Source organism: Gallinula chloropus (assembly GCF_964237585.1).
Source record: "Gallinula chloropus genome assembly, chromosome: 11".
Lineage (NCBI taxonomy): Eukaryota > Metazoa > Chordata > Aves > Gruiformes > Rallidae > Gallinula > Gallinula chloropus.
Genome location: NC_140096.1, coordinates 3,588,760 through 3,612,509, shown reverse-complemented (window position 1 = coordinate 3,612,509; position 23,750 = coordinate 3,588,760). Strand labels below are relative to the sequence as shown.

The 23,750-nt window shown below is 48.6% G+C and overlaps 3 protein-coding genes across 3 annotated transcripts; 2 read left to right on the top strand and 1 right to left on the bottom strand.

Moving 5' to 3' along the window:
• Positions 1–989: 989 nt before the first annotated feature.
• LOC311195842 (glutamine amidotransferase-like class 1 domain-containing protein 3, mitochondrial) lies at positions 990–5,802 on the top strand (the record flags this gene model as incomplete). The annotated part of the gene is made up of 4 exons (XM_084269281.1): positions 990–1,097; positions 2,854–3,025; positions 4,140–4,341; positions 5,553–5,802. The coding sequence occupies 4 exons, from the start codon at positions 990–992 to the stop codon at positions 5,743–5,745; spliced, it is 675 nt and encodes a 224-aa protein (XP_084125407.1). The 3' UTR covers positions 5,746–5,802.
• A 1,957-nt stretch (positions 5,803–7,759) lies between these two features.
• Positions 7,760–10,723, bottom strand: LOC311195920 (centrin-2; the record flags this gene model as incomplete). Its single annotated transcript, XM_084269367.1, has 5 exons — positions 7,760–7,961; positions 8,434–8,571; positions 8,810–8,938; positions 10,306–10,464; positions 10,577–10,723. The coding sequence occupies 5 exons, from the start codon at positions 10,721–10,723 to the stop codon at positions 7,872–7,874; spliced, it is 663 nt and encodes a 220-aa protein (XP_084125493.1). The 3' UTR covers positions 7,760–7,871.
• Positions 10,724–11,108: 385 nt separating this feature from the next.
• Positions 11,109–23,533, top strand: NSDHL (NAD(P) dependent 3-beta-hydroxysteroid dehydrogenase NSDHL). Its single transcript, XM_084269251.1, has 8 exons — positions 11,109–11,176; positions 13,092–13,142; positions 15,393–15,554; positions 16,441–16,587; positions 17,972–18,100; positions 19,652–19,794; positions 21,678–21,780; positions 22,534–23,533. The coding sequence occupies exons 2-8, from the start codon at positions 13,122–13,124 to the stop codon at positions 22,867–22,869; spliced, it is 1,041 nt and encodes a 346-aa protein (XP_084125377.1). The 5' UTR covers positions 11,109–11,176; positions 13,092–13,121; the 3' UTR covers positions 22,870–23,533.
• The last annotated feature ends 217 nt before the right edge of the window (positions 23,534–23,750 follow it).

Here is a 23,750-nt window from a genome sequence, read left to right as displayed (position 1 = left end):
ATATCTTCCCCGTGCCTGCCACGACTAATGAACTTACCAAAACACTATTTCATTATACACCTGATGTACTTCATGCCTCTTCCAAATATGATAGAGATCAAGGAAAAATTCTTATAAAAAAAAACCCTGAAAAGCATTCTTTAGCCAAGTTTTTTGTCCTCTGAAGAGTGGCAGGAGGGTCTCAACATGCCAGAGTTACTTCAACAGTGGAAAGTTGAAATAGAGAGGTACATAACCATCACAGGTGCTTATCAAGGATAAGGAAGAACAAGTGTCTGCAGGAGCAAGGGATTTTCCCCATCACATGCTGTGCATCTGCCAGACATGTGCCCCAACAGAGGTCAGGGCTCTGCTGATTCCTGGTACCACTTCCCTGGCAAATGGAGAGTTGATGCTGTTGAAGAAGAATCGAGTTATTAATTTCTAACCTCAGGACCCAAAGGCCAGGTAACAACTACAGCTGAGTGCAAAATGGGGTATAAGGATGAGAACATTTAAGGTCAGAAAAGGAAATCTTGGTGTTAAAAGACCAAGGCTGCCTATGCAGTGTAGGGCTTAAAACGATGGGGCACAGAGAGGAATGCACTGGCTTGAAAACTTGCTCTGGGCAGGCTCCCTTTGGTACCATCTTATGTGCAAAGGCTTTGGTACTTTAGTCTGAAATAGAAATAGAATGGCAAATCAACAGCTGAGAAGGAAAAACACAGCTGCTGTGTTGAGCAGGTCACGTCAGCTGGGGATGCTTGGGAGACAACGTGCTGTGAAGAAGCTCTGCAAGGGAGCAGTCAATTGAGGAAACAAATAATATTTACATGCCCTGCCTGTGGCACTGGAAATAAAACCTTCTTGCCAGTAGGAAATTCAGCCCAACCCTCCTGGCCCCACCTGCTCCTGGGGGAGGGATCACGCTATAAAAGACTCCAGGCAGTGAACAGAGATGCACAGCGATTTGGGGCTCTCCAGGGACTCCTCCTGCTCCGGCTGTGACCATGGGAAAGAGAGTGGCTGTCGTGCTGGCTGGCTGCGGGGTGTACGACGGGAGCGAGATCCACGAGTCTTCTGCTGTGCTGGTGCATCTCAGCAGGGAGGGGGCACAGGTAAGAGCACCCTGGCAGGCTCCTGCCCCTTCTCCAGCTCCTTCAGCCCTGCTCTGCTTTTCACTCTCTCACTCTTGCAGAAGGTACTTGTCTCTACAGAGCTTTGCAGCCCCCTGGACGATCGCAAGGTCCCTGTTGCTGCGAGGGAAACAGCAAAGTGTCTGGAGTCAAAGGGAACGTGGAGACCTCCCTGGTCTCTGCTTTGCTCTCTGCTTGGCTTGGTGCTTTGTGCTGAGCCTGTCCAGAAGCTGAAACAAACTTTCCTAAGTGTGTTCTCTATTCTCCTTGGCTTGCACCTTCTCTTTTCCACTGTGGTATTTCTGCTGGTTTTGGCCTCTTGAAATTCATCTTCTTTAAAACCCCAAAGACTGGAACTGAAAGTAGAGGAGTTCTTGTGACTCAGGTGTGAAAAGGGGTAGAAAAGGTGACCCTTAAGCAGCTGCTGTAATGTGCCATTAGTCATGACAGCCACTGTGTGAGGCTGGAAGAGGAGGGAGGGGAGCTCTCTGTAAGATGACCCTCGTCTCACAGCCAGACACAAATCTGGGGCAGAGCCATTCTCTCAGAATTATTCCAGGAGAATTATCACCGTAGTGGTGATGTGCTGCAGAGACAACCCACCCGATTCCAACTCCCTCAAAGTACGTATCCTCTGTTTGGCTTAAAACTGAGACTCATCCAGTCTGTAATTCCCTCCTGGAGCAGCTGCAGTCACTTCCCTCCTGCCTTGTCCTGAAGAGGCAGGCTCAGAGCACCACCCTGCACTCATCCTTGGTCAGCATGGACCTCTAGTGGAGGAAGCCCAAGGGTTATTTCAAACCCTGTTTTTATGTCATGGTCATGATTACCTCAGGAAACAAAGAACAGTGTAGCACAGAATTGTGAGAGTTTGGGTCAGTTCCTCATGAGTTGTTCTTCTTAACCGGGGGTGTCATTCCTCACCCCCTTTCCCTGCTGCACCGTGGGGTCCCACCCACAGCAGACAGTCCTCCACGAACTTCTCCAACATGAGTCCTTTCCCACAGGGCTTCAGCTCTTCCCCAGCTGCCCCAGCGTGGGTCACTGCTATGGGGGCAGTCACAAATCACAGAATGTCTCTCAGGCCCAGACTGCTCCAGCCTGGTCCCCCACGGGGTCACAATTCCCCCCCAGCAAACCTGCTCCGGCGTGGATCTCTCCCTCACTCATCTCTGTGTCTCTGTCTCTCTCCATGGGCTGCAAGTGCTGCCAGGAGGTTGCTCCAACGTGGGTCACAGCATCTCCTGTCTGTCTCCCCCTGCTCCAGTGTGGGGCCTCTCCATGGGCTGCAGGTGGGGTCTGGGCCTTGTCCATGGGCTGTGGGGGGACACCCGCTCCACCATGGGTTTCTCCAGGGGCTGCAGGGGCATCTTTCCCCCTGGCACCTGGGGCACCTCCTCCCCCCTTCCCTGCCCTTGGTGCCTGCACAGCTCCTCACACCTTCTCACTCCCTTCTCTGGGGCACAAAGCAGCTGCTGGTGGGTTTTTCTCCTCACTGGGATTCCCAGAGGCGCTGTGACCGTCGCTGATGGGCTGGGCCTTGGGCAGCTGCGGGTCCAGCCTTGAGCCGGCCGGTGTTTGCTCTGTGGGGCTGCTGAGAGCTGCTGGCTGCTCCTTGCAGGAGCCCCCCCTGCAGCCCCCCTTCTCCACCACAACCCGGCCACACAAAACCACACCAGTAATTGAAGCGTTTTCATTCACTCCTGAAGGATAATAGAGCTTTCCCCTCCCTCCCCAGGCAGAGGTTTATGCTCCTGATGTTGACCAGATGCACGTGGTGGACCATGTGAAAGGCCAGCCAACTCAGGAGAAGCGCAACGTGCTTGTTGAAAGTGCCAGAATAGCCAGAGGCAACATCAAGGATCTAGCCAAGCTGGATGTCAAGGCACTGGATGCCCTCATCATACCAGGTAGAACAGCATGCAGGCTCTGCACCCCCAAAGTCTTGGGAACAGCTTAGACATGCCATGAGCCTTGAACCATATGGGAGTCATGGGCTGGAGAGGATCTGGGCAGAACAACTGGGGAAGACAACAGGCTGGAAGCAGGGACTGTAAGGACAGGTGTTTTCCACCCGTGCTGGCTCTGGCATGCTAGCTTAGACTTTGAGTAGAACATGGCAATGCAGAAGCTTATCCCAGGACAGGCTGAGAGTTCAGCCTGGTTCAGCCACAGGAGATCTCCAAGCCCTTTCCAGACCCTTGAAGAGCACCAGGAAAGCTGGAGAGGGGCTGGTGCCAAGGGCAGGGAGGGATAGGCCCAGGGGAACAGCCTTCAGCTGCAGGAGGGCAGCTGTTGGAGGTGGGAGGCAGAAATCCTTCCTAAGGAGGGGGGACGCCCTGGCACAGGGTGTCCAGAGAAGCTGGGGCTGCCCTGGAATCCCTGGCAGTGTCCAAGGCCAGGCTGGATGAGACTTTGGGCACCCTGGGCTGGTGGGGGTGTCCCTGCCCCAGCAGGGGTGGCACTGGGGAAGTCTGAGGGCCCTGCCAACCCAATCCATTCTATGTGAAGGCAGATCCTCTGTACCACCTCCTGAGGGGGTTTTTACTGGATGTCAGAGCCTTCCCTCCCTCACCAACACGCCTACCTCCTTATCAGAAGAGGCTGGGACAGAGGGGGGTGACTCAAAAGCAGAAGGCTTGGCCAGTCCAGCACTTCATCTTCAGTGAAAGTAGGGCCACGTGAGCTCAGTGGGGATGGAGCCTGGAGCAAGGATTAAGAGACAAGTACAAACCTGTCTGCATGTTTCACTGGAACTCAGGAAAGAGCTCACAGGTGAAACACAGCACAGCACAGAGCACTGAGACCTCTCTGCTTCAGTTCTGTATGAAGCAAGAAAGGTGCTCTGACCTCTCTTCTCCTGGCAGTCAGCTCACAAAAGTCCCCCTTGTCTGATTTTAATTCTCTTATCAACACTGGGCAAATGGTGCCATCCATCAAATCCATCTTAGTGTTCTACTAATACCCAAAAAATCCTGCCCTGGGGTACTAATCTTCTGGCCTAACCTGCTTCTCTTTCCTCAGGTGGCTTTGGAGTGGCTAAAAACCTGAGTACCTGGGCCACCCAAGGCAAGAACTGCATTGTCTCCAAGGAGGTGGAGGATGTCTTGAAGGCATTCCACGCTGCCAAAAAGCCCATCGGCCTCTGCTGCATCTCACCTGTGTTGGCAGCCAAAATCTTCCCAGGGTGTGAGCTGACTGTGGGTCATGACACAGAGTGTGAGCAGTGAGTAACTCTGGAGCACTAATACAAAATCATACCATGAACATCAGAGAAGCAGCAGTGCCCCCCCCCCCATGCACAAGCACCCTGCCTCAACTATCCCATCCAGATACCTGAAGTGGTGTGATGAGCTGAGTGCTATTTCTGACCATGTCATGCATTTATTGAATTAACCTCAGCTAAATTAAGTAATCAGAGGGTTTTGTCATAGCCCTTGTCACATTCCTCTTTGTATGTTAAAATTAGAAATCTGGTTTTACTTTTACTGCCTCCACTGCTCTGCCAGGAGGGTGCAGAGAGGTGGGCGATGGTCTCTTCAGCCAGGGGACAGGAGATGGGACAAGGGGCAATGGGCTCAAGCTGCCCCAGGGCAGGGTCAGAGAAGATGGGAGGGAAAAGTTCTTCCCTGAAAGAGTTGTCAGGGCCTGGAACAGGCTGCCCAGGGAGGGGGCTGAGTCTCCACCTCTGGGTGTGTTTAACAGACGGGTAGATGAGGTGCTCAGGGATCTGGTTTAGCACAGGAACGGTTGGACTTGATGATCTTAAAGGTCTTTTCCAACCCTGTGATTCTGTGGCTTTGCAGTTTCCTGCAGTGGAGGTACTTTACCATCTGGGGGCGCAAGAGGCTGCAAGAATCGCGAAGGAATAAATTCGATTTTAAGTCAGGATGATGTTCAGATTCCTGGAAAGGAGGAATCTGACTTTGCCTTGCCTGAGAGCAAAGATGAACGGTACCAGAGGGATTAGTGGGACAAACAGAAAGGAATGGGGGCTTGTTTCCCTCCCAGAAAGCAACAGCCATCCTTCAGTTACACTCTTAGCTCGGATGGACAGACTGCTGCAGCTGCTACCTTAGAGTAGAGCAGTGGGTAAACAGGGCTCTTTTGAAGCCTTAACAGTTCAAATCCTTAAGTCCCTGGAAGAATTCTGTCATTATTTTTCAGCAGATCAGAGTGCATGAGGATTTATCTGCATTTTTGCATACTTCTCTCTACTTCAGATTTTTAAGTCACTGTAATCTGGAGGTTTTCCTTGATCTACAGTCCCAGAAAACCTCCTCTGACAGGAAGAGATTGAGACTGTATTGAGCAGGCTTTCTGTAGTGACCATCCATCCCTCTGGAATCAACAGTTTCTCCCCCTAGGCCTTTGTGAAATCACTCTGTGTAGCGATGGTTTCCCCACACAGGCTTCATTCTCTTTTTCTTCTTGCAGATGGCCTTATGCAAAGACTGCTGAGACCATGAAGGAGCTTGGCTGCAAGCACGTGAACAAACCTGTCACTGAAATCCACGTGGATGTGAAGAACAAGCTGGTGACCACCAGCGCCTTCATGTGCAACGCCCCCGTTCACCAGGTCTACGATGGCATCGGGAAAATGGTCAAGGAAGTGGTCAGACTGGCCTGAAAGCCACAAAGCCACAGGAGTGCAGGCACACAGCCTCATGGAACAGCTCTTCCCCTTTTACACAACAGGCAAACTGCTCCTCAAATGGAGTTCTCCCTCCTCACCAGGCCACTGGTGGCTGCTGAGGAGGGAGAACTCCAGAGCAAAGGAAGTTTTGCTGTGTTCCGCCAAAGGGATGTCACTTACTGACAGCAAACTGGCTGTGACTGGTGTGGGCACACATGGAGCTGGTGTGCAAAAGCCAGGCTGCCACAGGGCTCAAATACAGCTGCTGGTGGTGGTTCACATCAGCCATGACTGGGCTGAGCTGACACATGCACATCACGTGTCAGAAGGAACCAGGCCCTTTCTGAGACTCCTCCTGCATCACCTCTGCCAGCACTCCCAACACTCCCCACGTACCTCTCCCTCACAGAGAGTGGGAAAGGGAAGGAGCAGGGTTCTGCTACTAAATAAAACCTGACACTTTTTACACAGGCTGAATTTTGTGTTCTCTTTTTGCCTTTTCCTCTGGGTCAGGAGATGCTTTTGGTTGAGGAAAATAATACAGGAGGAAGTCACCAGCACCAGACCCCCCACTTGCTCTGCTAGGGTGTGTCAGAACCCAGACTTAGGCATGAACATAATGTGGGTGAAAGCAGAATCAAACCAGTTCAGCATCCAGGGCTAATGGGAAGAGGTTGAACTTTCCCCTTGTATTAACAGAAGACCTGCTGTGATAGCAAGGGAGTATTTGGGAGGCAGCTTTCCATACTGCTCTGAGGCAGAGAGAATCCAGGGTGAGATCTAGACATCCCAGAGCAACTGGTGCAATTTCCAGTCCCTTCCAGTCTCTGGGAAAATTCCTAGAAACAAGAGTTCTGCATTGCAACAGAGACAGGGGAGATGCCCACCTAGCTGAAACCTGAAGGGTGAGCCCTGACTGGATGGGTAACAGCAACCTCTGGCAAGCAGAAGGCACTAAAAATAGCCCAGTATTGGGCACAGTTGCTTGGGTAACAGCTGAGGCATGGGTTCTTTTTAGTTGAAGAGCTAACTTCCAGCCCCTGGATGCTGACAGGTTTGTTTCCAGTAGGTTCAGGAGCTTTTTAGGTGGTTGCTGGTACATTCTTCCTATGTAGGTTGTCATTATATAGGTAGCATCGAATAATCCTTACAGCCTGAGCTGTTTCAGTCCAACACACATTTTCTAAGCCTTTCTGAGGCTTCTCACATCCTTTTCAAAAGCACCCAGCTATTTTTACACTCTCACCAACCTGACAAGATCCTTTGTGACAACACTGGTGGCCAGAGTGGGAAGAAATATACCCAGGTGCTGCAGAACAGAGGGGTTCAAGCAGATCTGGCAGTGACAGAACAGCCCAGAGCAGCAGGATATGGCAATTCCCCCCAGGTTTCTAAGGAGAATGTAGCTTTCCAGGCACTCTTTCCTGTTTTACTTTTCCCCCACCAGTTTTGTTTGCATTTCTGTATACTTCTTTCCACAACTCTGCAGGCTTAAAAATAAAGACACTTTATTTTTAAATACAATCTTATATTCCAAAGATTCCTGTCAATGTACAGAGCTTTCTGCAGCAGCACTGGCAACTTCCCTCCTCTTTTACAAAGAGAATTCTTAGAACATCTGAACTGAGTAGCAGTAAGTTAAAATGCAGCTATTTACTTAGAGGGGTTTTTTTCCAGCTTAAAGAACATAATAAAAAAGGGGAGTGGGGTGGAGATAGTCAGCATGAGACAGAGTATAAAATGCCAATTTCTGCAAACATTAACCCCAAAACTTCAGCTGCTGGGAAACAGAGATTTACACTATCTGGTTTGGAGTCCTCTCTTTACCAAACTATACTTGTTGGACACCTGGTTTGTAGTCAGAGAAGGAATACAGAATACTGTCACTGAAAAATGCAAGTTGTGTGTTGGAAACAGAGTGTAAACATCAAAGGAGCACAAGCAACGAGGTGTAAACAGGTGAGCAGGTGGTTCATCACACACAAGTTTGAGAGCATTTGTTTAAAAAAAGGAAAGCATTGACCTGTATTTTCTCCTGTCTCCAAAGAAGTAAAAGACTAAAAAAGTGAGGCACCTACCAAACAGATACACACATGTGCAAAACCCAGTGAAATCCTGTTTCAGTAAAGGCTGGTCTTCTTCATGATCCGCAGGAACTCCTGCTCGTTCACCTCCCCATCCCCATCTCTATCTGCTTCATCAATCATTTCCTGAAAGAGATTTGTTTTGAGAATTTAAGATACAGATTAGACTAAGAGTGTTGGATTAATTCAGAATTAGAACCACTTTTTAAGTAAATTGTATTGGAGGGGACAGTGTTAGCTCAATGTCAGACCCACTGTGCTGCAAAATATTTACTGAACTAGGCACTGAATTGGTTTTATAGATATATTTATATAGATATATTTATACACAAATCACTATAGAAAGTGCTGCATTATAGGGACTGTCCTAGAAAAAACTAAGTGCTTGGAGCTCTAGTGCTTAGCAGACCAGGCAGAGCTGGCTCAGCTCTCCAGACAGAAGGAGAATTAGACTGTGACTACTTACAGCCTCATTTAAAATAGGTTTTAAAGAAATATAAAGATGAAAGCAAGTAGTAATACATGCACAGGTTGTAGCAGCCTCCCTAGTCCAGACCTTTCAGAGCAGAGAGCGAGCGGGTACCCCCCAGGTACGAACCTGCAGCTCCTCATCTGTGAGGTTCTCCCCCAGTTCTTTGGAGACACGTTTGAGGTTCTTGAAGGAGATTTTGCCAGTTTCATCGTCATCAAAGAGCCTGAAGGCTTTGAGAATCTCCTCTTTGGAATCTTTTTCAGCCTTGAAGAAGCAAGTGTAAGTAGAAGGTTGTAGGTAACACTGACTTGTTAACAACAGAGTTATTTCATCTTTCCCTTGAAAGCCAGGAGAGGGTAATCCCTGTCTGGCAATTAACTTTTATATGGTTTGCTGTTAAGATTAAAAGAGCACTTTCATCTTCCCCTAAGTGCAGAAGGAGATGAAAGGTACTCAGGCATTTTCCAAATTGCTTTCACCTTGCCTGTTAGAACACACATACCATTTTCTGTGTCATCACTACCAGGAAGTCATTGAAACTGATTTTCCCTGTTCCTTCTTTATCGATATCTGATATCATTTTCTTGATCTCTTCTTTTTTAGGTTCAAACCCTAGTGCTCTCATGGCCACCTGTAAGGACAAAAAGAGCATTTAAATCATACAAAACTACAGACAAAACCACTGGAGGCAGGGGATGCTGAACTTTCTGCCACATCAGCTTAAAACACACTTTCTGTGTCATGTTAAAGCACATTTTCTGTGTCTCAAGGAAAACAGCAAGGTGAGGGGCAGATTTCTGCAGCCTTACAGAGCCTCAGGGTAAATATTTTCTCTGATCAAATGTGCATTTTTTAATACAGTCTTAGCATACCTATTTTGGTATATACTTTCCAAAATTCTAGTGATGGGCACTCATTTGATTTAACATTTCAAAGGATGAATCCCAAACTGCCACACAGTGCTGTGGATGGTGATTGCCAAGGCTGCTGGAACACTGAATGTTATTTCCAGTCCTGTCAAGGGAATTGCTCTTAGAATTCCCTTTGCAATGAGAAATAGGATGCTGAATCATCATCATCATCATCATCTTAATTCACACCCTGTTGCAAGCAAGATGGCTAAATGGAAGACCCAGAAATACCTCAGGAAAATAACCTCAAGACAAGTGACTCCATGGAAGAAGTTTCCATCATACCTGTAACTCGTAGCAAACTTGGCCAAACCTGATCAGGTGGCACAAACACAGAAGGCCTTAAGCCACAACAAACTTAAGTCAGTTTATTTTTCATTCTGGTGACAAAAAGGGTTTTTTTTTTCCCCCAGTCCATGCTGGGAAAACACAATTCAAATGCTCTGTGGGTCTTTCAGACAGCACTCCCACCAGCACCCTATCCAGGGACACCTTCACTTGCAGACACATGCCTGCATGCCCACACACTTCACGTTTTCCTCCTTTGCAAAGGGACAAGCAGCAAGTCTGAAACCAGCTCTCCTCCCTTCTTAAGCAACACTGACATCCAGCCAGCAAAGAGGAACCAGGCAAATTCAGAAAGCAACACAAGTCCTGATTTATTACCATTCTTCCCAAAGGACAGGGGTGGGGAGGGACCAAAAATGTTTTGCAATACATAAAAGCATGAACATTAATAACATGGGTGTATTCCACAGCTTGGATATCTAATTTGCAAAGCATGCAAGCCTCAACATGTAAGGGGGGGTACATATCCCTCCCCATCCTTTTTTTAATATGCACAACCAGGTTTTGATGTTTTACTAAGGGAGAAGGAGTGTTATCAATGTATTTTGGCCAGCCTGGCCCTAAAGACACCTATTAACAGCAGTCAAAAGCTGTACTCAGAGAGAAGGACGTCCCTGCTGGCATGAAGGTTTTATGCTGGGGGCAGGGAGGAGTCTCTCCCTTCCCGTTTAAGGTCCTTTGGGCAGCTATGCCCCGATTACTCGGTGCCCTCGGCAGAACTGTGCTTTTAGCTTCTGACCTTTAGCTCCTTGACATCGATGCTCCCGGTGCCGTCTGTGTCAAACAGGTCGAAAGCTTCTTGGATCTCCTGCTTCTGCTCCTCAGTGAGCTCCGGCTTGGGACTCGCTTTCTTCCTCTGGGCAGCGGCTGCCAGCGAAGGCTTCTTAAAGTTGGAGGCCTTGGCACAGCAACACAAGAGCAAAGGAGGATCAGGCCGCCGCCGCCGCGCCGGCCCGGGAAGGGCGGGTGAGGCCCCTGCGATAGCGGCCGCCTCAGCCCCCAGCCCTCACCGCGGTCCCGCGGCCGCTCCGGGCTGACAGGGGCCTTTCCCGCAGCCCCGCGGAGCCGGGAAGCCGGGGCAGGGCGGCACAGGGTCCGAGGCCGCTCCCGCCACAGGTGAGAGGCGGCCCCGGCCCGGGCCGGGCCTCACTCACCATCCCGGCAGCCGGTGGCTCCAGTCCTGGCGGGCCGAGACTCAATGTCACCGCTTTCCATTGGCTAACGCCCCTACGCCGTTGCTATGGCAACCCGTGCTCCTATTTGCTGGAGGGCCGGGCTCGAGAGGCGCTATTGGCCAAGCCGCGGCTGGGGCGGATCCGAGAGGAAACCGGCAGGGGTGAAGAGCCTCTCCACGCGATTGGCCGTAGCGAGGAGGCGGCGGGCCAATCAGCGAGCGATAAGCGGCTGGCGCGATGCTCAGCCCAGGGCGCGCGGGAGGAGAAGCGGCGGGAAGCGGCGGGAAGCGGCGGGGTGGGCGTGGCCCGCTGGAAGCGGCCGCGCCGATTGGCTGGCGAGAGGGAGGTGCTTGAGCGGGGGCGGGCTCGGGGGCGGAGCCGAGGGGCGAGGGGCTGGAGGCTGCGGGGCAGGTGGTGGTGGTGGGACCCGCGGAGGTGAGGGGGGGAAAGGGGGAAGGGGGAAGGGGGGAAGGGGGGAAGGGGGGAAGGGGGGGAGGGGGGAAGGGGGGAAGGGGGGAAGGTAGGCGGGGTGTGGGGTGTGGGGTGTGGGGTGTGGGGTGGGCAGCTGGGGGTTGAGGTGCTGGGGGTGAGGGAGGCCCGTTGGGGGTGAAGAGGGCTGGGGGATGAGGAAGGACAGGCCCTCGCTGGGGGGGGAAGGCTGAGGAAGGGCAGGCCCTCGGCGGGGTGGGGGGTGAAGAAAGACAGGCCCTCGCTGGGGTTTGGGGTGAGGAAGGACAGGCCCTCGCTGGGGTGGGGGGTGAGGAAGGACAGGCCCTCGCTGGGGTGGGGGGTGAGGAAGGGCAGGCCCTCGCTGGGGTGGGGGGGTGAGGAAGGACGGGCCCTGGCTAGGGGGTGTGTGTGTGTGTGTGTGAGGAAAGCTGGTGGTGGGAAGAAACTGGGGGTTTGTTGAGAGTGTCAGAAGGGGTAGGAGAAGGCTCTGGGCTGGATGCTGAAAGAGCTGGAGGGAAACCAGAGGCAGCAGTTCATAAACTGCCTTCTGCAGAGGGGAAAGGCTGCTGTTGGAGGAGAGTGATGGGGGCAGTGGGAGGGTGCATGGCCCTGTGCCTACACTTCCGAACCAGCTTGGTGTTCCTGGCTGGACAGGCACCAGTCCTGCCTATTTTGACTTTGCCTTTGCTGTTTCAAAGGGCTTTTCAGGAAAATTAAAGAACAAAGAGTATTAAAGCGTGTAGCTTGCAGAGGGAGCCAGTCCCACAGATGTATTTGCCTGTGTGAGGAATGGTGCTGCAATGATTTTACAAGGGAGTTGGTGTAGCTGGTTCCTGGATCTCATGCAGTAGGGTTGGCACTGGTGTTGGTGGAGTGGAACAGGTCAGGGACCTGCTCTGGCTGAAACTGGGGAATTTTCAGCTAGTCATAGGCATGATCCCTCTCAGTGATAGATGGAAGGTGGTAGTGGGAAGCACTGACTAGGAATCCTCCTTTACAATAGCAGTTTTTCCCAGTGATGGGTTAAAGTGGCCCTAAAGCCCACCAAAGCCTTGGTGCACACCTTGTCTTTGTGTTGGAAAGGGATCTGAATAGGCATGAGGGCTTTTTCTGCCTTCCAGTTTTACCCCACACCATAGGATCCTGGCTGGGTTGGGAATTTTGTTTGCTGTCACTGGGAGGAAGAGTGAGTGTTAATGGATCTGGTGGCATCAGCAGTCTGTGATGGGAAAACTTGGGAAATGTCACCCCTGGCCCCCATCCCTTCACTGGTGGGCATGAGTTGAGTGCTGGAGTTTCTTCCCTGCTGTGGAATATAAGGGCTTTGGTTTTGTGTTATTATTCCTGACACCCTGAAGGAACTATGGCTTTTTGGAGAGGGTGTTGCCAAAACCTGTGATGGTCTTTATGTTATTTGCCATAGAAATGTTCAGACTTAAAGGAGGTGCACAGAGATGATGCCTTTGTCATCAAGGGCATTTTATTGCATTAAAATTATGCCTTTGAGGGAGCTCTTTGCTACTGAGGGTGAGGGAGCCCTGGGACAGGCTGCCCAGGGGGTGGTGGAATCTCTATCTAGAGATACTCCAGCCCCATCTGGACACCGACCTGTGCACTATGAGCTGGGGAGCTGCTTTGGCAGGGGGGTTGGCCCTGATGATCTCTGGAGGTCCCTTCCAACCCCTGGGATTCTGTGACTCTTCTTGTACTGCTTATTCCTTCAGCACAACACGTAGAATTACCTCCCTCTCTCTTTCATGCTTCTGCTTCAGCAGGATGGCTTCAAACCTTGATTTCTATGACTAGAAACCTGTTTAAAAATGCAGAAAGCTTGGTGTGTGTTGGCAGCATTCTTGGGTGCTGTGTTGTGAGTGACATAATCCTCTCTTTTTTTTTCAAGGAGTCAAGTTGGTAACAAACCACCTGAGCAATGGCCACACGCCTCCGGTCGGTAAGTTGGGGGCTCAAGTGATGCTTTATAGAAGTTTCTCTTGCAGAAAGGTATTTTCATGGCCATTTCTCATGAGCACTGCTGAAGAAGACACGAGACCCTTTCTGCCTCAGCACCCACTCCAGGGGTAGTGCTGGGGGCAGTGTGGTTTACTGAGGAATAGGTTGCTGCTGTTACAGTTCCCAAGGGAACCAGGAATGCTCCAACCCCCCCAAAGAACACCTGTGGTTTCATCAGTGCTGCCAAATCAACTGGCCTGGAGATGTAGTTAGTCCAGGATTGTTTCTACACACCTTGGAATGTCATTCCATGATCTAGTGCAGATGGGCACCCAGCTGTGGTCCCTGAGATCTGCTTGGCCATTGTAACCTCTTCCTACTGTGCTGATTGCAGGGGGTTGGAATATGAGGAGAATAAGGTTTTGCTTAGCTCAGAGAGATGTTTGGACATCGCCCTCCAGAGTACAATCTAGTCAGCTGTTCTGTTGCATTACCTGTCGTTCTGTGTATACAGAAACTTCTATCTTCTGGACTAGTTCCTCATTATTTCCTTAGAAATTTATGGAAGACCCAGTGAACCTCTGGTGTTTAGGAAACAAGTAAAAAGCCCCAGTGTAACCTCATGAACAAGCTGTTGTATCTTCACAGCATGAGAACAGGCAGTAGTTCATATCCTAAAATCAATATAGTCATGTGTAGCCTGGCATCCTGCTTAAAAACAAGCAATTGCTCCAGGTGCAGCACGTTTAGCTGCAGTTCTGCTGCTGCTGCTGGTCACTGAGGGTTGGTTCATTTAGCACTCTCCAGGAGGTGTGTGTAGTAGACTGTACTTCATGGTAGAAATGTGTGCTGTAGGCTATTTAAATACTCTGCTGCTTATCACCCAGTTCGAATACAGCCCTTGTAGTTGGGCGAGCAGAGAACATCACTCACACCCTGTAGAAAAACCCTGACTGTCTCATCTGTACTGGTAGAAAAGGGCCCTGACAGTTACAGCCAGGCAGAGGGCGTCCTTCTGCCGCTGTTAAGCTTTCTCCAGAGCATCTGGTGTGCAGTTGGGGCACTGGGATGAGAAAGGGTACAGGGAAAGGCAAGTAAAGTATGGATGGGGCAGAGGAACTGCCTTTTGAGGAGGAGCTGGAAGGGCTAGACCCCCTCAACGGGGATAAGAGACTGCAGAGGGGAGGGATGTGGCAGTTTAGGGCATCAGGAAGCTGATGAGCAAAGGAAATGCCAAACTTGCAGTGGGGGGATACAAGGAGAGTGAACTGCAGAGTCCTTAGTCGTGTGTTCCTTCTGTGTCTGTTCTCCCAAACCAAGCAGACCCCTGGGACAGCCTGTGAGGACTTTAAAAAAATTATTTTAATCAAACTCTGCTTTGCAGGCACCACTGTAAATACCTGGTGGTGCTTTAATGTAACTGAGCAGGGAACCTCCTAATTCCTGTAGTGGATAGCCCACACTTTGCAGCAGAACCTCTGCTGAAGGATGTGGTGCTCAGAAACTCCCGAAGGGTTGCTGTGTTCATGTTGTTTCACTGGGTTTGACTTCCCTTCAGCCCCATAGTGTAACTGTTGTGTAGCAACAATAAGGAGCAAATCCATTTCCAACAAGGAGAGAGAGTGTTCTTTGTCCAGAAGTTTCCTCAGACTCGCTGCTTGTACGTTCTAGGTTGGGGGTAAGGTCTTCGCTCAGGGTGCAGTGAGAGGAGTGAGCAGGCTGGAATCTGTTAATTCATCACTCCAGCATTGATTTTAAAAAGCTTAAAAGAACTAGTGGCTCCTTAAAAAGGAGAAGCCTTGCCTGTACCTGATTGCTTTCTTGGCTTGGAGAAGCTGAAGTTTCATGTGTTGGGTTTGTCCTTGCTAACGGCAGCGACTTCAGTATCCCAAATTATTTGTGCCCCATGGCTGAAGCAGATGCTGTTAGCTTTACCATCAGGGCAGAGTTCATTGGAGCCAGTCCTCTTTTTTTCCCTGACCACATGAGCCATTTGGTTACAAGGCAGAATCCTGCCAAAGACAAACCAGCAGGGGAGCCATGGGGACCATCAGGGTCAGAACTTTCAGGTTACTATGACAGCACAGACATATCGATGAGTCTTTTGATACTTGAGTTTAAACTTCTCCAATTAAACTAGCAACTGAGTAGCTGTGCAAATTTCCAGCATGTTAATACCTTGGAAAGTTCAGCTCAGCTTTTTGTTGATGTGTACCTGCCTGCCAAAGTGCTTCTCCCCCTGTCTCTGCAGGCTGGTAAGAAATGTACAGTGATCGGCGGGTCGGGGTTCTTAGGCCAGCACATGGTGGAGCAGCTCCTGGAGAAGGGCTACGTGGTCAATGTGTTTGATATCCAGAAGAGATTTGACAACGACAGAGTACAGTTCTTCCTGGGAGACCTTTGTGACAAAGAGGTACAGACTAATAGCAGTGCATGTGTGGGTAGATAGAAGTAAATAGATGAGCATTCAAACAGCGTGCTGAGCCTCACCTGAAGCACTAGAACTCCTGGAGGCATTGCAGAGCTTGTAACAGGGTATGTAGATATGCTCCCCCCACCTTTCCCTGTGAAGTCAGAAGCCCAAGCAGTTTTCTGCAGAACCTTCCTCTAGATCATTTAAACAAATACACTTGCTGTCTGCTTGAAGCTGGAAAGCACAGACCTGGTTTCTGTATTCTAATCTGCATCACTGATAGCAGTCTAATTACAGTCACTGTTGGTAATTGCATGTGGATGCTCTCCTAGCTAACCTGGGCTGCATGAGGACAGCAGAGTGCGTTATCCCTAACAGTTTGAGCACACTGAGACTCTCATCCTAACTCAGTCATGTGTTGGAGCCTTGGGAAAGCATTTGTGTGCAATGCAAAGAGATGTCTCTCCACCAGTACAAAGTACCATGCCTCCCAGCAGTAGGACAGGCACTGCCAGGGGCTGCTGTCAGCTGGTAAAGCTGCTGCTGCTGCTGCCTGAGTTTTCTAACTCCTGTCTCCAGGTACTTTTGAGTCTTGTACCTGCACTTGAGGCCATTGCAAGTAGTTAAGTCTAGATAGCCTCCAGGTCTCACAAGGCTCCCAGGTTCTCTGGAAAGAAAAGGTGTGGTTTTGCCTAGCAAGGAGGAGGGGATGTTGTGAAGACCCTGGGTGTTAATCCAATTTCAGCTGCTCTCCTTTGTGGGGGGAATGTGCCTTGAAATGTAGGGGCATTGTTTCCATGAGAAAAGCTCTTTTCTTTCCTTCCTTTTTGTCTGAGTAGCACTATTGCTGTTGCCTCACTGCTGTCTCCTGTGATGGATCTTCCAGGCTTTGCTCCCGGCTTTACAAGGTGTGTCAGTGGCATTTCACTGTGCATCACCAGCACCTTCGAGTGACAACAGGGAACTGTTTTATAAGGTGAATTTTATGGGAACCAAAGCAGTCATTGAAGCCTGCAAAGAAGCTGGAGTGCAGGTAGGAAAGCACATGGAGGCTATAAGATGTTGATGTGATTTGGTAACAGATGCAGTACAGAACCAGTTTCAATTCCAGTTAGATATAGAGACAAAGGTCTCTCAGATGCTGAATTCCTACTTGTTCTGTGAAAGTTAATATAAGAGAGAGAGAGAGAGACTCTCTTTGTCTCCTGCTTAGTGTCTGGTGTAAGATGACCCCATGTTTGCCACAGAAAACCTAAACGTGGCAATCTTCCTGACTGCAGGAAAGTTATCCAGTAAAATCTGTCCTAATAGGCATCTGGGAATCACCCCCAGGAGAACCATGACCAACAAGTGGATTCTTTCATGCTGTAATAAGGGGTCTGCTGTAAAGATAGCTTTTCCAGCAGTGGAAACACTCACAGCATCTATTACTGATATGAAGTTTTTGATATACAGTGAGAGGGAACACACTCGTGCCATAATCTCAGTATAATTTGCTTTAGAGTCATTTGCCCACAGAAGAAAGAGGCAGAGGAAACCAGACAGCGCTTCAGGCAAGGGTGTGGGTGTTTGTTGGTTTCTTCTCTTTATGTTATTTTGATACCCTGTGAGTTTTCCTATAAATTCCTAGGAAGTTTTCAAGTGCAATGCATGTGAGGATCCCTTATTCTGGGCAGAAGTGCTGCCTCCAAAACATGCCTTTTGTGCAGCAGCCACCTAATAAATACAGAACCAATAGTGTTTAGAATGAAATGATGTCTGTCACACAGGACTTCTGGCCCCACAGTTTGTTGTTTGTAATTCCACCCCCCTCATGTAATAAACTGTTGTAGGAAATGGGCCACGTGGTGTTTACCTTCAGGCTTAGTCTGGGTTCTGTCAGACCAAGGAGTTAGTCTTGTTGGAACTTGTATCTACTCATCTGTTATTACAATGTAAATCTTGGGTAAAACTGTATGTTTCTGATTACTCAAATCCATCACTGCCTTCCTGTTCTGAACCCACTAGGGTAGGTTTTAATCCAACAGAAACATCTAAGATAAGAATCCTCCAGTTCAATCCACTGTGATGCTGTTGTAGTTGAGATGAGCAAATAGATCTGAACAACTCATTGCGTGTGAAGTGCTAAAATGCACCCAGCCAGGTGGGAGGTGTTTGCCCCTTGACTGGCTGCATTGGATGTTTGTTGAAATGTTTTAATCTCCTTTAAGTAGCATTAAACAGTATGACAGAGTCAATTAAAAGAGTAGTGGTTTTCTTACCTGCAGTTTCAGATCATCTTCTCTTAGCCAGTGTTTTTTTTACTTATTATCTTTAGAACCAGTTGATTAAGATTACTATTCTCTTTACTCAGTCTTTGTAAATAATGACCTCTGTCTCAGGCTTTAAACAACTCATTTCTTTCACATCTGTTGCAGAAACTGGTGTTAACTAGCAGTGCCAGTGTAGTTTTTGAGGGCACAGACATAAAAAATGGATCAGAAGACCTCCCTTATGCAAAAAAACCTATTGACTACTACACAGAGACCAAGATCCTACAGGAGAAGGTATTTGTTATGATATGGTTAATGCTGTTCTTGTTAATGCTTAAAACTGCCCTTCTGAAAGTAGGGCATGCTGGAGGGGACACAAGGGACTTTACAACTCTGAACAGATCTCTGTTGTTCTCCAGCATCTCTCCTCCATTAAAAAGAAGTCTCCCTTCTTACAGTTGCAGAGAAAATCTGCATGGAATCATGCATATGTAGCAGTGCCTGCTGGAGGCTTCAGAGTATTGCTGGAATAGAAAATTCCCTTCTTTAAGACAAATCTGTCAGAGTTTTAGCCCTTTTATTCTTGGCATGGAGGCTGTGGGTCCCCTTGTTCTGCTACAGAGAAGTGTGGCAGGGGAAAGGATGTGAAAGACACGAGTGGCAGTTACAGTTGGGCTTGTGAACAGGTTACTGGGGAAGGAGATGAGATGGGGATGTAGGCTGAGTTAAGGAGCATGCCAGGCTAATAACACCTTGTAAGCTAATGCTGTTGGCCATGTGCTGCAAATACTCTTGTTAAAAAAGGTCTAAAAATTTCCCTTGCATCTGAATGTTGGCTACTTTGGATGCTTATGGATCACCAGTATCTGGTCTAGTGCAGGTTCTTGATGCTGCTATGATTTCAATATGGTAGGACAGCACTTTAAATCAAAGCAACTAAATGGTTTTTTTCCCTTTTTTTTTTTTGGTGGCTTTGTGTTTCAATGGTGGAAATAATCTGTGTTTTGTGCAGGAAGAATCGAGGCTGGCTTCCATACTGAAGCTGACAGTGTGTCCTCTAGAGTCAAGTACAAGCCTTTAAGAGTTTTTCTTCTGTTCCTTGAAAAGACCTTAATTTAAAGTGCAGCATAAAGCCATCTGTTTGTTTGCAAGCATAACCCCTCTGTGCTAAAGTGGAAGCTTAAGAGCAGTGATCAAGTCTACCCTGATGTGCTTGTAACTCTTGGGTGAAACAGTGGAAATATTCAGTGTTATGTGTGGTTCTTGGATGTCTAATTAAAAAATCCAGCAGCTGTTAAAAATTAGTAGTACAAGTTGTATGGAAACTCCTGGTAGAATTAAATCTTCTTCAAAGATGTGTTGCTAAATCTGCTTAGCGCCTGGTGCTGCTGGGAAGATGGGATCACAGCCCTTCTGAGTGTGATCAAGAAGGCCTGGGATGGAAATCTTCCACTGATTGATGAGAGAGACAGAGATTGAGTTGCTTAGCAGCCTTCTCTTCTTCAACACGCCCATAAAGAATTCATGGAGCGAAGGAACTTGCAAAGCTCCTCTGTTTTCTCTGGTGTTAAATGAGAGAGGAGAAGAACTCCTTTCCTTTGCCTGTCAGTTCATTAAGTGTTCAGTGATGAAAACAGATTTTTGACTGGTGTTTTCATTAAAGATGAGTGGGTGAAGAGATGGGAACAAAGGAAGGATCCTTTATTTGTAGAGATATGGGTGGACTGTAATTCTCCCACTAGTGTCTTCCCCCTTTAGTCATAATCCTGAAATCTATTCCTAAACCCTATTCTTCCCAGATTTTCTGTCCTGATTTCCTTATGTTTTGTTTTTTTTTCCCTACAGGAAGTGCTCAGTGCAAATGACCCAGGCAACAACTTCTTCACTACAGCTATTCGTCCCCATGGAATATTTGGTCCTAGAGACCCTCAGCTGGTTCCCATCCTTATCGAAGCAGCTAAGAGTGGCAAAATGAAGTTCATCATTGGGTGAGCAAGGCTCAGCTATTTGACAGCTTTTGTTAAAATTGATGCTGAACCTACAAAGCCCTTTTGGAAGAATCATAGAATGGCATGGGTTGGAAGGGACCCCAAGGATCACAGAGCTCCAACCCCCTGTCACAGGCAGGGCCACCAACCTCCAGGCCTGGAGCTACACAAAGTTGCCCAGGGCCCCATCCAACCTGGCCTTGAACACCTCCAGGGACAGGGCAGCCAGCCCCTCTCTGGGCAGCCTGTTCCAGCACCTCACCACACTCTCTGTAAAAAACTTCCCCCTAATATCTAATCTAAACCTTCCTTCCTTTAGTTTTAATCAATTGCCCCTTGTCCTGCCAGTATCTACCCTTTTAAAAAGTTGAATCCCCTCCCATTTCTCTGCTCCCTTCAGGGACTGGAAGGCTGCAATGAGCCTTCTCTTCTCCAGGCTGAACCAGTCCAGCTCCCTCTGTCTCTCTTTGTAAGAGAGCTGCTCCAGCCCTCTGATCATCTCCATGGCTCCTCTGACCCCTCTCCAACAGTCCCACATCTTTCTCATATCAGGTGCCCCCAGCTCTGGACACAGGACTCCAGCTGGGGCCTCAGGAGGGCAGAGCAGAGAGAGACAATCCCCTCCCTGTCCCTGCTGCCACCCCTCTGCTGATGGAGCCCAGGATACCATTGGCCTTGTGAGCTGCCAGAGCCACTGCTGGCTCATGTGGAGTTTCTCATCCACCAGAACCCCAGGTCCTTCTCAGCAGGGCTGCTCCCCAGGAGTTCCTCTCCCAGTCTGTATCTGTGTCTGGGATTCCTCTGTCCCAAGTGCAACACCTGCCCCTTGGCAGTGTTGAACCTCATTAGGTTCACCCAGGCCCACCTTTCCAGCCTGTCAAGAAGGAAGGAAACAATATTACATCAGTACTGTTGTGGCATGGGGAAAAAGGACATTTCCTTAATTTTTATTGGTGATCCAGGATTCTTTTTTCTTTAAAAACCCTTCCTGTGTTGGGCCTTGTGCATTCAGATGCTAAGTGTTCATAATGCAGAAAGAATACTGGGGTAAAAGCTGACATGGCTTGAGCCACCTTTGCATTGCCTAAAGAGCTGTCCTCTGAAACCTGAGAGCGTTCTCATTGCTTGCTGTTAATTAATGCACACTGCTGCTATGTGAGGTTCTTGCAGTTGGAAAGCCAATGTCATGGTGTTTTACTACTTCTGATAAGAGCAAAGGTATTTTATGTACCTTTTACATATTTTTATATATATATATATATATAATTATTATTCTGTTTTTAGGGCCAGATGAGTGTAGCACTGGTTTGGTAACAAACCATTTGCTCCCTTTAGCTGGACTCTTACAAGTGATAAGCAGATTCCTTTCCATTTTCTGTACCTCTGTGGAAATAGATTGAACGCAGCGGGTTAAATCTGTTCCAGCCAAGGCTGAACTTGGCTTATTGAGGGAGCAAGTTAGAATTTCATGAGCCAAGAAATTCATAATTGAAAGCTTGTCCTGAAGTGACTTTGTGCTAGTTACCACACTGCATTTTTTCTGCTTCTGTGGATCACTCTGCTGGTTCTGAGCCACACAGGGTCTGCACCACTTAGAAACTCGGTAACTTGTGATGTTTAGGAATGGTCCTGTTCCTGGAATGTAAACTTTGAGGGCCTCAACAAAAGCTGAGGCAATAACAGCATTTCCTCTGTCTCCAAAACAATCTGCAGGGATTTCTCCTCTCTGCTTGGGTATAGCCTGAAGTTGCAGCACAGGAGAACTGGGAGAAGAGGAAACTTGGAATAAATATATCTTGTGTGAAAGCCTTTTTCTTTTGGCCACAAGCAGACTTTCAGCTTAACTTGCCAAAGAGCTAAACTTCTTTCTTCTGTCTGTGCAGGGATGGAAAGAACTTGGTAGATTTCACATACGTGGAAAACGTGGTCCATGGCCACATCCTAGCTGCAGAAAATCTTCAGAGAGACTCTCCCCTGTGTGGGAAGGTAAGGAAGGTCCTAGCAAGGACAGCGGGTCTCTAGCTGAACTTCACCTGCCCCCCTTGCTTGGCTTCTGCAATTTGTGCTGATCTGTGTCTGTACTGAGCATCTAAGAGGAGTGGAACCAACACACACAAACGAGTTGATGTCCCCCCTGCTCCGTGGGTGTGATTAATGGTTGCCTGTCTGGTGACCACTGTGTGCAGCCACATGGGCTCAGGTGTATGAATATGCTTTAATTTCCTGCTGTAGAACTCCCTGTGAAAGGAAATCCAGGCAGAACTGTGGGCAGCCAAGATGTGTGCATAAGCAACACAGTTACTTGGCTTTCATGATAAGAGTTCAGAACAGGAGAAGCTTTTCTACATCTTCATGGCACCGCTGTGCCCTGAGCGTGCCCTGTACATACAGCTGGGGTGCTTTCATGGTTTCTGGAGGGTGGGAAGTAGCTGGCTTTCCAAGAGGATCTTGGTGGGAAGTAGCTGGCTTTCCAAGAGGATCTTGGTGGGAAGTAGCTGGCTTTCCAAGAGGATCTTGGTTTCTGGAGGGGTTGGAAGTAGCTGGTTTTCCCAGCAAAGAGGTTCATCGCTTTTCAGGCAGAGGTGGTTAGTGCAAAGCAGCTCCTTATGAAGATGTGTTTGCAGTCAAGTCAGGGTCGTCAGTCTCCTCAGCATGAACGTGAGATGGGCCATCACAGAGAGAACTTTGTCAAAACCACAATGACTTTATCATCTGGCTTTTTCTCTTCCTCTCTTTCAGGCATTTCATATCACAAATGATGAACCAGTTCCTTTCTGGGCTTTCATGTCCCGTATCTTGACTGGCTTGAACTACGATCCTCCCAAGTACCATATTCCCTATTGGCTGGCCTATTACCTGGCCCTGTTCCTGGCTCTGGTGCTGTGGCTGCTAAGTCCACTGGTCACCATCAAGCCCACTTTTACCCCCATGCGGGTAGCATTAGCTGGAACCTTTCACTACTATAGCTGTGAACGGGCCAAAAGAGACATGGGCTACAAACCAGTGGTGAGCTTGGATGAAGCAGTAGAGAGGACTCTGCAGAGCTACCCCCACCTGCGCCGGGCTAAGGCCTGACAACTCCTAGATGGATTTTCTTTTTCTACTTGATTTTCATAATTGCTTTGACATCTTGACATGAACACTGAAGTAAATTTCACTAATTCTCTGGAACAGGGATTTTTTCCCCAATGTCCCTCCTTTTTCCTTGCCATTATCAAGGCGTCTTTATCTGGGCTGAAAAAAAAAAACCCTCATGCAGGAGCTGTGGTAACAGTTCTCCTCTTTGATGTGACTTCTTGTTTTGAAACAGCTGCTGAACCCTATGGACTATGAATAAACACCCCGCTGGGCACTCTTCAATCCCAACCCAGCACATCAGCATTCCTTCGTCTTCTCTCTCCACCCTTGTGCTCTGTTTTGTTGCTCTGGTGATAACAGCCACCTCTTCTCAGGCTGCAGCCCAGTGAATGAACTGTTTCTCACCACTGGTTCCTCTCTGTGGTTTGGCTTTATTCAATACAAGAATGATCAAAGTGGGGCTCATGCCAAAAATGAGTTCTGCCACCAGCTCTTAAATCATTGAAGCTAACCCATGATTGGTGGGTGATTTGGCTTCTCACTGAGGCATCAGAAGGAAACCTGAGGAAAGGCAAGCTAGGCTGCTCTCCAGAAGGAAGTGTGTGCCTTTGTTTCTGCATGACCCTATTTCTATTCAAAAAGAACCCAAATAAATCAAGAAGAGATGACTTCCTAATTTTGTGTTCCATCTTTGAAAGGGCAGGTCCCAGTTCTGAACATCTGAAGTGTTGTGTCCAGTTCTGGGCTCCCTGGGATAAAAAAAGACAGGGATCTGGAGAGAGTCAGAGGAGGCTATGAAGATGATGAAGGGCCTGGAGCATCTCCCCTGTGAGGAAAGGCTGAGTGAGCTGGGGCTGTTCAGCCTGGAGAAAAGAAGA